We start from the raw sequence: 15,451 nt of genomic DNA, 5'->3' as shown, positions 1-15,451 counted from the left end.
TATGGAATTCAAATGGATCAAATAGGAAATGATACTCTAAATCATAGAACTATAATTAAATATATGACCAACCAACATGTAATTCTCCAAACACCGGGTCAGTAACTAAAAAGTAAGAATTTAAAATATGATGGTTTAATTGGAATAAGTTGAAAAGTTTAAGGACTAATTTTGGAAATTTGTGTTTAGGACTTATTAGCAAATATGGAAAAATAGAAGGGCAAAGAGGTCTTTTAGCATGATATGAATTTAAAAATTTATTTCTTTTAGATATTTTAAGCATATAAAGATTAAAAAGGAGAAATATCTGGAAGATTTGGCTCACTTCTCTTCTTCTTCCTTTTTGCCGTGAACTTATATTTTCAAGGTGAGTTAATTTCAAGTTGATTGTTTCTTGAAATTTTAAGTTAGTTTTTGGTCTTTGGGGGATATAAAAGCTCAAGGAAAGCTTAAAGATGATTAAAAGCTAAGAGATTAAGAAATTATAGTGAATTAGGAAAAAGAGTTTTAAGGAAACTCATGATATCTGGTTAGAAATTGGATTCTAAATGCATATTTGACTTGTTAAAGGTCTAATTAAAGTGTTTGAAGCCTTAGAAGTGATTGAAAACATGTGTGAATATTTAGTGTGATTTTTAGTTTTAAGCGTTCTTTAAAGGAAATTAGATGTTATAAGGGGATTTATGGAGGTAGGTTAGTTAGGATAAATGATATGATGTTTGAGGGCATGATTGGAGCTGAAAGTTTAAGATTTTGGTGAGGTATGTGTAAAATTTGAAGTGAAAGAGGTAAAATATGGGTTAGGGTATTGGTACTGGAAGAACATTATCGATACTATAAGGTGAAAATGGAAAGATAATATAGGATTCGGATGAACAATATCGATACCGATTTAAAGAAGTATCAATACTGAGGTGTAGGTATCGATACGAGGGTAGGTATCGATACGAAGGGTAGGTATCGATACCAAGGGTAGGTATCGATACCAAGAGGAAGGTATCTATACAATAATCAAAATGAAATTCCAAAATGCTAGAATGGTATCAATACCGAAGTGGGTATCGGTACCATAGAAGAGAAGTATCGGTACTATAGGGGGTACTGATACTATTCAGTCTGAAATTTAAATTAAGAGTTATTGCTCCTTTTACATAATTGTTAACTGATGAAACATTAATGGAAATTCGTTATTGATCTTGGACATATTGATATGTAGATTTGGATCGAAAGAGTATCGAAAGAATTGCTATTGTACGAGATTGATCGAAAGGAAAAAGGATTCCATTTAGGACATATGTGAGGCAAAGGTGAGTGCAACTCATTTATTTTATATTAGATTTGAGGGCGGCTTGCGATAAGCCAACCTCAGAGTTTTCGATCGAAAACCGTTTTATTTCTTTTAGGCAATATTTTTATAATGCTTTATTCAAGTTATTTTTCTAAAGCTACGTTTTGATTGTTATATGTACATGAATGTGAACATGTGATATATGAATATGTTAATACGAAAATGTTCTATGTGAAAGTACTCTATGAGAATGTACTTCATGTGAATAAGACATTTTGAGTAGTGAAGTAAGAAATAATTATATATAGTTAAAGACCAAGGTATATGTATGAGAATTAGAGGTATTGTTGGCATGCCATGAGTCGAGTGTTCTATGTGGTCCTTCGGGACAAAACTATGTGGTCATTCGGGACAAAACTAGTGGTCCTTTAGGACAAACCTATGTGGTGCTTCAGGAAAAATATGTGGCACTTCGATACAAATTATGTGAGCAGTGGTGACTGCATTAGTGCACAACCTCAATGTAATCAAATACCTATAGTTCTCAGTAGTATGCATTGGGTTATTAAAAAGAAAGTGATATAAACAGAACAATGTGTAAAAGTATACATTCTTTTTATAAAATGTAAATTGAATCCCTTAATAAATGTTTTATCTGAGATGAATAAGAAAATATTTTATAATGTTTTATTTTACTTGTACTTGCCTCACTAAGTCAACAACTTAGCGTGTGATTGTTTCACACGTAGGTTCGAAGAAAGCAGAGGTTTAAAGCTAGGAGAGGACAACATACTCCCAAAGAGGATCATATCAGAATAAATTTAAATGTAGGTTCCTTATTTGGTGATTTTGTTGGCATGTATTATTACGTTTTAAATTGTAATGCTTTGATCCGTTTTGTAATCATACACCTCTATATTTATGTAAATTATCGAATGTCTTATTTTCATTTAGATTTTTAATAGAAATTTTATTGTAAGGGGTTCACCACTAAAATACAATTTAGAGTTTAAATTTTATATGTACTTCTAAAGAGTAAAAGTTTTGAAAAGTTGACGTGACACTTCAGATTCATATCCGGGTTGGGGATGTTACATTTATTGGTATCAGAACTATGGTTTAACTGATTTTAAGTTCGAAATGAAGCAGTTTTTGTTTTAAAAAGTGTACATGCCAACTAAAAGTTAATTCTCTCTGATCTGATAAGGTAATTAGTGTGTTGTCCTTACTGATAAAATAATGATTTCATCTTAATAGTTGTTGGACTATGAGGGCTCCCAAAGTGAATCATGAGATAAAAATAAGGGTAGTAATAATTCACTTTCCCCAAGTAGGCAAGGTAAATTACAGAAGCCTCAGGGAGTGCCTGTACAAGATCAAGGGACATTTTTCCAGACGTTGGACGCGATTCTGATGCATTTCCAACCATCTACTGCCTTAGCTCCTAAGATGAATGTGGCTAAGGAGCTAAGAAGTTTAGGAGCACCTGAATTTAAAGGAGAAGCTGAGGAAGATCCCGTTGCTACAGATTTATGGTTAAACGACACTAAGATTATGCTTGAGGGTCTTCATTGTTATGAAATAGAGAAATTAGATGGTGCAGTCTCATTACTGCGAGGACAAGCACGAATATGGTGGACCAATGATACAATGTGAGCATCTTGAGATCAAGTGGTGTGGCTGTTGTTTTTGGAAGAATTCAAGAACAAGTATATAGGTGACCAGTTTATTCATCAAATGAAACAAGAATTTATGAGTTTGAGACAAGGGAATCGCACTGTGTATGAGTACGAGTGCGAGTTCAACAAGCTGAGCAGATTTGCAGCGGAGTTGGTCCCTACGGGAAAGAATTCTTGTGACTGGTTCGTAGAGGGTTTGTACCCCATATTGAATGAGTTATTACTAGCACTGAATATTTCCACATTTCAAGAAGTGGTGAACCCAGCTAAAGCCTTAAAGCGAGCTCAAAATGAAAGAATTAGGGAGCAAAAAACCCAGTGGAACAAGAGATTGGGTACCTCGGCGAGTGCATCATAATCGAAGAAAAGTTGAGGTTCGAGTTTTCGACCTCAGACTAGATCAGAGTTAGATGCATCCTCAGGTAGAGGATCCAATCCTGTGAGAACTAGACAGACTCAATCAGTTGAATTAGGAGTGGAAAACTCAACTCAATGTTAGCATTGTGGCAAACAACATAGTGGCATATGTTGAAGAGTTTCCAGAGCTTGTTTTAAATGTGGGGAGGTAGGAAATTTTATTCGGGATTACCCATTGATGACTGCAGAGCCTGCACAAATAGGGAGATCTGCTACTGTACCTCAGAGAGGTAGAGGATGAGGATGAGGAAGGAATCAGTCTGAGTCGACCATTCAACCTGAAGTGCGCTCAACTGCTCGAGTGTATAACCTTAAGACTAATGAAGATCGCGATGATCCGAAGATCATTACATGTACTTTCCAGTTGTTTGATAAATTTGTTTTGGTTTTGATTGACCCGGGATCAACTTATTATTATGTTAGTAGAAAATTGGTGAAAGATTTGAAATTTTTGTTAGAATATATTAGTAGTGAGGTGATTGTGACTAATATGCAAGGATTATACGTTGTTTAGCAATGCTTCACTAAATGATTTGTGTAGTGTTCTAGTGCAAGAGGGTCGAGTGATTGCATATGCATATTGATAGCTTAAACTACAAGAATGAAACTAACCCACCCATGACTTAGAGCTAGCATTCATAGTCTTTGCTTTGAAGATTATGAGGCATTATCATTTTCGGGAAAAATGTTACATCTTAACCGACCACAAGAGTTTGAAGTATTTGCTCACTCAAAAGGAACTAAATTTAAGGCAACATAGTTGGGTAGAATTGCTAAAGGATTATGACTATGTAATTAATTATCACCCAGGTAAAGTGAATGTAATAGCAGATGCCTTGAGCTAAGAGACAATATTCGATCTTCGAATATTGTTCACGTGGTTGAGACTAACCAGCGATGGCAGACTTTTAGCTGAGTTGCAAGTGAAACCTGATTTAGTTAAGGATGTGAGGAAACTTTAAAAGACTGATGATCGCTTGGTATCTAGGTCTGAACAAACTCGTCGAGACGCTTGAGTTTAAGCTGAAAAATGGTGATGTATTATATTTTCAGGGTCATTTGTACTTTCCATCGAGTGAAGAGTTATGTAGTAAGATACTTAGTGAGGCGTATTGTAGTCCATTTTTAGTCCAACTTGGAGGAAAAAAGATGTATCAAGACCTTCTCCAGTTGTATTGGTGGTCGGGTATGAAAAAGGAAATATATGAGATATTGTCTAGGAGTTTGGCATGTCAACAAGTGAAAGCGGAACATCAGATTCCATCAAATTTGCTTCATCCCATTCAGATTATGCAATGGAAATGAGATAGAGTGACCATGGACTTTGTGACTGGGTTACTGATAACGCGAAGGAATCATGACACAATCTGGGTAGTGGTTGATATATTAACTAAGTTCACTCATTTTTTGCTGGTTTGTATGGATTTTACCCTAGAAAGACTAGTTAGACTACATATTTAGGATATAGTGAGATTGCATGGAGTATTGATGCCAATTATCTCCGACGAAATCTACGTTTCATGTTGAGGTTTTGGAAAGTAATTCACAAGACCTTAGGTATCTGACTACATTTTAGTATCTTCCATTCGTAGACTAATAGCCAGTCTGAACTTGTGATTCAGATTTTGGAGGATATACTTAAAAATTGCATGATAGACCTCGAGGGTAGTTGGGAAGATCATCTTCCGTTGGTTGAGTTCGCCTACAACAATAGCTACTAGTCTAGTACTTAGATGGCCCCCATTGACACCTTGTATGGGATGAAGTGTAGGACATTTTTATGTTAGACAAAGTTTGGCGAAAGGAAATTAGTTGCCTTTGATCTAATAAGAGAAGTCAAAAAGAAAGTTTGGGTAATTCAGGGTTGTTTAAAGGTAGCCGTTGACAAGAAAAGATCGTATGCAAATATGAATTGTAAGGACATAAAATTCGAAGTGGATGATAATGTTTTCCTCAAGGTGCCACCTTATAAGAGGGTACTTAGATTTAGGCACAAGGGAAAGTTAACCTCGTATTTCATTGGTCTTTATGAGATCCTTGAGAGGGTTGGACCCATAAGCTATCGACTAGCATTACCAACAGAGTTGGAGCACATTCATAATGTGTTCCATGTTTCAATACTTAAAAGATATCATTTGGACCCATCACACATCATTCCTTCAGTGCAAATCGAAGTAAACCAAGATATGACCTATGAAGAGGAGTCGATAAGAATCTTGGATTGAGAGGTCAAGAAATTGAGAAACAATATCATGTTAGTGAAGGTCTTATGGAAGAACCATGGGACGATGAGGCAACTTGAGAAATCGAGGAAGATATACAACTCCAGTATCTCTATCTGTTCTATTCAGGTAAATTTCAAGGATGAAATTTCTTTTTAGGATGGGAGAGTTGTAACGCCCCGATTTTTGGGTTAATTGTTTCAGGTTAACCCTAAGGGACTTTGAGGAAACCTAATAGTTTTTTTAGAAAGTCTTAAACCAAGTATGAAATGGATTGGGCTCGAGTTGAGCTCAATTACAAATAAAATTGTGTTTTTGAATTGGATATAAGAAGTAAAAGAATAATAGAACAAATTACACCTAAAGTCTTTTCAAGGTTTAATTTTGTTATAAAGCTTATATCACCCGTAGGAAATCACCCTTCATTCTTTTCTTTTTCCTTCTTTCAAAACACTCTTCTTCTCCTCTTCTTGTAAGTTGCAAAAGCTGGAAGCTTGTATGCCATTAATCTTAGCTCGATTTTGGTAAGGTAAGGAAACAAAATCTCTATTCCTAGAGTTTTCTTTTGAGTTCTCCATCTCTATAAATGGTTGTGGTGGCCATGAAAGAGGTTTTGTGGGGGGTTGGCTTTTGGAAACCTTAGAGTGATTTTAACTCGATTAATGTTTAGAATCACGTTTCTAAAGGTAGGCATTGATACTCTAGCTGGGAGTATCGATATTACCTAGTTATCTTATAATCCAGTAGCCATTTTCGGTATCGATACCAAAGGTGGGTATCGGTACTCAAGGGTCAGTATCGATACTGAAAGACTAAGTATCGGTACCCTTATCTTAGAGTGGGTAAAATTCTCAATTTAATTTTAAGTGTTCTGAAAGAGAATTAAGAGTCGTTGGGGCTTCTCTAATAAGCTTACAAGTGAGAACCTTAATAATCATGCAATAACATAATATCTTAATGAGGTAAGATTCTATAAGATTTATGCCCTTATTTGATGCTCGGGAAACGATGAGGACACCAGAGTCACTTTATATGATGATTTTTTTGTAGAATAATGATTATTTGAATATATTCAAATTAGTGCTTAGGAACTTAAAATGTTGGTGGACATTGTGATGATGTTATATAACCCAGACACATCCCAAGTACTCTAGAGAAATAGACTATCCCGATAAGGTACTGATGCTGCATGTGTGACCCAAACCTAGCCTGAGGTAATAGGAAGATACTGATATTGTGTAACCCAAATCTAGCCTAAGGTCCTTGTAGTAAGCAAATAGGGGTGTGAGTTTCATGATGCTAAGTGGCCTCGACCTATACCATGATGCTTACTTTTATCATTGTGATGATGAATGTATTCAAATGTCCATGTTTATACTTGTTGTATGCATATATGTTGAATGCATGTAGTATAATAGGGTTATTCATGTGGCATTGAGCTTGTGAGCTCCACATATGAAATGTGTTTTTGTGCACAGGTTATTAAGTGCCAGTTTGAGGAGCTCGTCACCAGATTTCATGATTTCCAGACTTGATATTTTATCTAAGTACGTCTCGATTATTATAGTGGGCATGTACTGTCATAAACCCTTTTTTAATATTGAGTCATAAACTATGTTTTAAATTTATGTATTTTGAAGACTATTGTTAGGAGCTCCCCATATTTTGTTATCATATATATTTGGTTTTTTATTATGTCTTGAATTTATAAATGCGTCTAAATGATTTAAAAAAATGAATAGTCACTTAGGTGGTTCCATGTAATATTCTAATCCTCTGGATTTTGGGTTGAATCGGGTTAGAGTGTTACACTCCCGATTGGACTGTGCATTCATGCCTATCGATAATGATGAATTCCCAACCATATTTTAAGACAAAGTTCTCGAAGTTGATGTAATACTTTGTTGGCTTTTTGCAATCTCCTACTTACTCAAGGAACTCTCCTCATCAGTTGCCACCATAACTATATCCAATCATTCCTTCAGGGTTATAGCTCCACCATTTCCTCTAAAAGTCCTCCAAAACTCCTCTATACATCTCACAAAATAGTGTTTAAACAATATAATCATCGGGAATCAAGGGTTCTTCAAAGTAAAAAAACTCCTATTCTTTCACTCCAAAACTTAGGCTCTCAAATTTGTGTTCAATTTCACACATGATAAATATGAAAAGCAAACCCAAAATAAGGAAAACACATTAACACCACGAAAACAAAGAGAGAAAACAAAATAAAATTGAGATCACAACCTAACAAACATGCCAAAAAGTAGAAGAGAAAACAGCGTGCCAAGCAACAGAAAAACCCTAACACAGAGGGGTTTTAGAAACATTTTATTTAAATTTTTTATCTCATTTGTTTAGTTATACATTGGGTAAATTAAATCATTCCTCACTGAACTATACTCTCTCTTATTTCACTCACCGTACTTTAATTTTTCTAATTTACTAATTGAACTTTCGAATTGCTCATGTTTTGGTCACTCTAAATTATTTTATTATTATTTCGTTATGACATGGTATTTTTTTATTATTTAATATAAAATAAAAATAGAAGGTGGTCGGACATCATCACCGATCACCGTTGACCATAGTAGATGATGGTCGTTATGTCCTAAATTTCATGGGTCGGTTCGTCTCGACCCTTGAGTTTGAACCTGGTGGTTTTTCACCGAAAAATGTCTCATAACCCGTGAATCTCGAGTGAAACGTTTTTTCTTCCTCATTTTCAATCTTCAATTCATGGATTTTAGAGCAAGTTTCGACATAATGGATATTGAATTCAGACTCACGGTGGCGAGACGAACCGACCCATGAAATTTGAGATTGAATGGCCACAATCTATGCGGTTGATGGTGGCCGGTGATGGTTTCCAACCACCTTGTGTTTTTATTTTATATTTTAAATTATTTTATATTAAATAATAATAATAATAAAGGCCACATTATATGGAAATAATAATAAAATAATTAGGGGTGATCAAAACAGGAGCAATTTGAAAGTTTAGTGAGTAAATTAGAAAAATTAAAAGTACAGAGAGTAAAATATGATAGAGAGTATAGTTCAGTGACGAATGTTGTAATTTACCATTATACATTATTAACTAATAATACAAGTTAAAAGTTTTGATTGATATAAATATATTATATTAAATAACTTTGAAAAATATCCATATTATAATTTTAATAATAATAATTAACGATATTATTGGTTATATACTTAATTTTTGTTGGGTAAGTTACGCATTTAGTACCTAAATAGTCAATTTTGATCTATTTTGGTGTCTAAATTGTAATACCCCAAATTTTAACTAGTGACCCAAATGTAAATTTTGAAAGTTTAGTGGCCAAAGTTTAAAGTTTGTAAACGTTTAGGGACTAAAAGGGTAATTTTAAAAAAAAATCAAGGACCAAAAGTGTAATTTTAAAATTTTAGATGTTTTGACCCTATAAATGAATAGTTTAACCCCAAGAATGATGTTTTTGTGGGTATCAGATTTTTTTATCCGGCATTTATGTTAAAACCTTTATAGTGTTAAAGTCTGATAAATAGTAAATCAAATCGAATAAAAATTTTGAGAAAATTTGAAGGTTATTAAATTAAGCTTGGAAATATTATTTCCAAATTTTAAAATGATGGAAAATAATATGGATTATTGGATTAGAGAATTTATTTTCATGTTCAATTTGGGCTGTTTGATGAAATGGCAAGATTGAAAATTTTTGGAAAGTTGTAAGGATAAAGTGATCAAAGGTATAATATTTTGTTCATATTTGACTATGAAAGATGATAACCAATATGTGGCTTAGTGTTGATGTAATTATCAAGTTTCATTAATGGTAAATTTGTCATTTCTCATTAAATGAATTTTAAATTCGTTTAAACTTAATAAATGACAAATTAACATGAAAATTTTATTTTTCATTTTCAAGTAATTTCCTTAGGTTTTTTGATTAAGAGATGAAATAGAAAATTTTTCTATTCGAAGTGCTTTATCATTTGGTACAAATATTGCATGATAACCTTGCTTGAATGCAAAGTTCCCAAAGTTTATGGTTTATTAACATGTTAGGGTTTTACAAATTGATGATGATTTTGAGGTTATTGATGTTGTAGAATCATTTTCAAGCTTGACTGATGATTAAACCCACCTAGATATGCTTGTATTGGTTTCGGCCTAAACCTTAAATTTGGGGATGTTTGTGTTTTGATGAAATTTGGTTAGGGGTTTAATTGTAGAGACTTGGAAATGATGATTGGAGGTTGATTTAATGATTGAATCAATTGAAATATAACCTTGAAGTATTCTTTCGAAGCATTAAAAGGTGAGAAAATTATGGAATAATTATGTAAGGGTTGGAAATGAAGTAGGATTAAAAGTCTTAAAAAGTTATAGCGACCCTTTATGTAATTTTGTGAAAGTTAAGGGACATATTTGGTAATTATGGAAAATTATGAGATCAATTTGTATTTTTTCAATTGTTGATGGACTATTCTAGAAATTAATGTTAGAGTGTTGAAATTGATGTTAGAATGTGAAATCGGATTGTTTTGGAAAGTTGGTAAAAGTTTAGGATCAAATCAAAAATATGGAAAAGTTGGTAACTTAAGTGAAAATGCTATGTGAAGTTTGGATAAATTTGGATAAAAAAGGAACTTGAATGGTAAACTTGAAGTGTTAAGGTCAACATTTATCTTGTTACATGGAATTTGTATCGAATGAGCATCGGAAAATTTTTAGGAATTTATTTTCTAATGTGTGCCTATGTTAGCAAGATTCTAACATGTGGTTGAATTGTATATGTGTTGTAAATGGTGTTCGTTTAGATTATGATTGAAATCAAGATCAAACAATATTAAAGCTAGGGAGAAGTTTAAGGATGAAATGTGAATTTCTAAGGAAAGTTGCAAGCTAAGGACACCAGGTGAGTGCAAAATTAATTTGTACTTATGTTATCGAACAAACATTGGCTTGCGATAAGCCAGTGACGGAGTTACTATCGTAAAAAGTGACTCCTAAATGTTATGTGATTTGTGATTAATGCATATATGTGCATTTGGTGAGCTAAAAGAATTAGTGAACAAGATGAAAATGCAAATTGGTGAAATTTGTCTAGAAATTTATGTTCTGGACAATATGTTTCAAAAATCACAATAAATTCTTAACAAATAATTAGAGGATGATTTTTATACCGTTGGATTAGCATATTAAACTAGTTTTGTTTAAAACAAATGGATGTTGATTTCGAGGTGTATAAAAAAATATGAATTTTTAATCAAGGATAGGTCAGAAAACAAGGCAACATATTATGCTCAAAACACCTTTTGTAAGTCTACTTTGAAAATTCATTATAAATTGTACAAATTGAACTAGAAGGAGTGCCTTATATGGTTAGATTTTTATTCAAGTCTAGTTTCCAATGGTATAAATGCAATAATTTTTAAGTGTTTAGATTAATACATAATAATATTTATTTAAAGGTAGTGCAAACTGCCAGAATATGAAATTGTGATAAATTTGGGATAGAAGCAAATCGAAAGCAAAAGATCAAGTTAAAGCTTAGTGATACTTATATTTTGACTCATATATAATGTCAACGCATGCGTAACATTTATACATGGATGTTTTATACATTATCAGGTAGGACATGCGATAAGTCTACCTTGTTTATATTGACATAATTTTTTATGTCATTTATCATATATTTAACATATTCTAAATAAGTCAAAGGTTGAATATAAAATATCATTGATCACTGATTATTATATATGATGTTTATCTTGAATACATATGATGTTTATTATGAATTTTATTTCGGGTATGAACTGCCCAATGCTAAATTAAATTTATATACATTATTTTCACGGACGGAATAAAAATAGACTATATGCCCAAGTAAGTCATTGAAGTATAGGGTATAGTTGGCATGCCATAGAGTCCAGCAGTACACTGCATATTCGAGATAGCACTATAGTGTGTAAGGACACTTAGTGCAGGTGGTGGGCACGACCTTGTGTGTCATATTTGGGATAGCGCTATAGTGTGTAAAGACACTTAGTGCATATGGTGAGCACGATCTTATGTGTAAACACTTCGGTGCATATTTGACTCGAGTAACCAAGGTCTTCATAGGTTTATATTTAGGCTATGGTTTATTGGTTAATAAATCATAAACATGTGAATAAGATTATGAGCTTATGAAATAAATGACAAGTATATTAGTAAGAACTTTTATATTCGGGTTATATCATGTTATATATGGTAACATGGTTGATATGCTAAAGTGATCATAATACGTTGAATAGTGTTACTCATTTACATTTATGTGTTGCATTGCTTTGAATATTCTTATGATTATCTCACTAAGTGTATACTTAGCATGTGATGATTTTCACGCGTTGGTAAAAGATAGCGAGAGGAGTAAGGAATTGAGCTTGGCATCAATCACCAAGGAATATATTTAGGAAACAGTGATGACATCCTATTGTGTTCTAAGTTTTTTAGCTGGCATGTATACGAGTAAAAAATGTCTGTAAATTATTAATATGGTTAGTATTAAATATTAATTAATTGGATTTTAAAATCGGACAGTTTTTAGGCAATTTTATTTATTATATGAAACAGAGCAAAATTGTTTGTTACTGCTTGAAACCGAATTTGAAATAGAAGTCAGAATATTGTATTTTGATTTTCTCTTATTAATTATTTTATAATAAATATTAAAAATTTGGAAATTTTCAAGGAATCAAAATTTTACCCATTTTGGGTTCAAAAATGTTTTGAATAATTGATAAACGTGTTAAGGGTGTTACATAAATTTTTATTTTTTCAAAATCATACATAAACTTTAGGTTTTGTTTCATTTTATTACCATGTTAAAAACTTAATGTTAAATTTTGAAATTTTTTTAAAAGTTTAGGTACTAAAACGGATTAAAACTGATAGTTTATGTACTAAATACATAAAGTTTTTAATGGTGGGGTACTAAAATGAAACAAAAACTATACATTAGGTATGATTTTGAAAAAATTAAATGTTTAGGTACTAAAACGGACCAAAATTAATAGTTTAAATACTAAATATTTTATTCTATTATCTCATTTAATTATTTATAGTTTTCTTAACCTTTTAAACTATCCAGATCACATCTCATTCTTCATCAAATTGTTATTTGAAAATCTAAATTACTAACAAAATAAATCATCCTAAACCATTCAATAAATTAAACTGGTTATAATTTAAATTCTTATAACTCCCAACAATTGTATTAAACAACCTGAGATACTTTCTTTCCAACATTTATTAATACAATGCCAAATGATGATTTATTGATATTTTAACCTTTGTATGATTTAATCTTGGTAAAATGTGGCAATTTTTGACACATCATGCAGCATCTTGCGATACTTTCGATAAAAATTATGGAACCATTAATGAGGACAGATTTCTATATAAACCTCACATCATGTATGTTAATGGCACCAAACAATAGTAATTACAGAAGAAAATGAAGATGAATATGAAGCCTTTTTCTACTATTTTTCTATTTACTTTCTTTGTTTTAGTTATTACAGCTTGTTACATGGCTCAAGCAGGTACCTGCAAACCCAGCGGCAAGCTTCGAGGGAAAAAGCCTCCACCAGGGAAATGTAAACACCGCCATGATTCCGACTGTTGTAAAGAAGGCAAGCTTTACACCACGTATACGTGTTCGCCCCAAGTTTCGGGTCATACAAAGGCAACCCTAACTCTCAACGGATTTGGTCCGGGTGAAGATGTCAGCGGGCAATGTGAATGTGATAACCAGTATCATAACGATAAAGAACTAATCGTTGCCCTTTCGACGGGATGGTTCAACAAGAAAAAGCGGTGCATGAATTATATTAACATTCACGGAAATGGAAAAACTGTGAAGGCTAATGTAGTTGATGAATGCGACTCGACGATGGGATGCGATTCCGACCATGATTATCAGGCGCTGTGCGACATCAACATCTTTGATGCCTCGGATGCAGTTTGGGATGCCTTCGGAGTGTATGGAGATAAACGCGGTGACATGGAGATATACTGGTCTGATGCTTGATTAACCTCTTTGCCCTCCACGTTTGAGAAATATGGGCCTTTAGTCTTTTATGTATATTTGAATAAGTTCATCTGCAACAATCTTATCTAAACATGTCAATTACGTTACCTTTTGAATCCTCAGAAAAAAATATCTCCTTTGTTTTTCACGTATAAATCACTTAAAAGAATATGGCACTCAAGCTTAACATGTCAGTTTCATTTATCTGCTTGATTGTTTTGGCACTAGCAACTGGTTCAAATGATGGTTGAATTTTCCATCTACTGCGGCCAAAACGGTAACGAAGGCACCCTAACGGAAAAATTGTCTGAATCATATATATCAGCAGGCAGATGTCTCCAATAAAGAATATGCAGACAGTTACACATTGTATCTTCAGAAAAAAGGGACAATATCTACTTTGTTTTTCTAATAAAGAATATGCATGAGTTGTTTCGGTCATGGCTACTGTCAGATTCTATAATCTGTCTAATTTGGACAAAATTTTCAATATGATTAACATAATTAACTGGAAAACTACACTAATAATTAACTAACAATTTGGATGAAAATTAACCAAAAAAAAAGATTATATAAGAGGTCTCTATTGTTTACTCATTTAGTTTGTTCCAATACACAGTTTCCCAGGTCTCCACTTGCTAGGCCATTTTCTCTTTGTTGTGGAGAGAAGTTTGAATGACTTGAGGTTCAAATGGAGGAGGCAATTCACATGGAAGCTTATTATTGGGTGACTTCACTATTGAATGCTCCATGAACTCCCTTTATAAAATCATCTTACATTAGTAAAAAGAAACTTTACTCTCTAATAAGCATCATCATAGTATATGTATACAACTATTAGTAAACTTTTGACATCCTAGTAGCATGTATGCATTCTTAACAAAAATTAAGACTCATTTCATGTCCAGAAACGACTAAACCTGTAGCTCTGATACCAATAAATGTAATACACATTTCTCGTATACGTCCTCGTACACGAGTCACAGATGTAGCATGACTTTTAAAACATTTATGTACTTGAAAACCAGTAAAATTTTGATAGTTTAAGTTCGAACATAATAAATATTAAATATGCCTACTCAAAATAATAATATTGGTTCATATTATCCATATTTAAAATAGCATAAAACGATTCAGTTTATCCATTACAAATCAATTTCCAAAATAATTAAACAGAACTAATAGGACATTCGTAAGTACATGCTACTAAACTAAGTCAAAATTACATCATAGGATGTATTACTGATATTGTAGAATAATTCTTGATACTTGGAGTTGCTATGTACTCTTTACTTCTCATCTTGGTTTTTACCTACATGAAAATCATCACACGCTAAGTATACACTTAGTGAGGCATAATAAAACAAATAAGGTATTTTAAAAACATGAGTAAACCATTATAATATTAAAATACGATTTATCGTATAAAATACATAAAATTGACTTGGTAAATTAAATTTCTTTCACATAACATGCGAAACAATATTTAGTATGCCCAACATACCTATCAATCAATATTTTTCCAGAGTATCCATTTATTTGCCCAATGTATGTATAATGAGAATGCAATGTACATGAGTTGCACATAAGTGCTAAACGAAAGCATAGGTTCTGTGGTGACAACAACACTATACTAAGGTAACGAAATGGTAATTCACAAACTCATTATGAACACCATGGGTGCACACATAGTGCCGAAAGTACACAAAGTACTGATACGAAAAATGCAACATATGCATTAAACAAAATCGATCGATAACCATC

General features: G+C 32.7%; 1 protein-coding gene across 1 annotated transcript; it reads left to right on the top strand.

Moving 5' to 3' along the window:
* Positions 1-13,147: 13,147 nt before the first annotated feature.
* On the top strand, positions 13,148-13,687 carry LOC120193068 (kiwellin-1-like). Its single transcript, XM_039195680.1, has one exon. It carries the CDS (start codon positions 13,187-13,189, stop codon positions 13,685-13,687), a length of 501 nt encoding a protein of 166 aa, XP_039051611.1. The 5' UTR covers positions 13,148-13,186.
* Positions 13,688-15,451: the final 1,764 nt, after the last annotated feature.

This window comes from Hibiscus syriacus, unplaced genomic scaffold, assembly GCF_006381635.1.
Source record: "Hibiscus syriacus cultivar Baekdansim isolate YM2019G1 unplaced genomic scaffold, ASM638163v2 tig00116984_pilon, whole genome shotgun sequence".
NCBI lineage: Eukaryota > Viridiplantae > Streptophyta > Magnoliopsida > Malvales > Malvaceae > Hibiscus > Hibiscus syriacus.
The sequence above is the reverse complement of the archived record's forward strand: the minus strand, read 5'-3'. Positions and strand labels throughout refer to the sequence as shown.

What these genes read in the sequence shown, in the direction of transcription:
- LOC120193068 (XM_039195680.1), top strand. Translation starts at nt 13,187, where the DNA reads ATGGCTCAAGCAGGTACCTGCAAACCCAGCGGCAAGCTTCGAGGGAAA.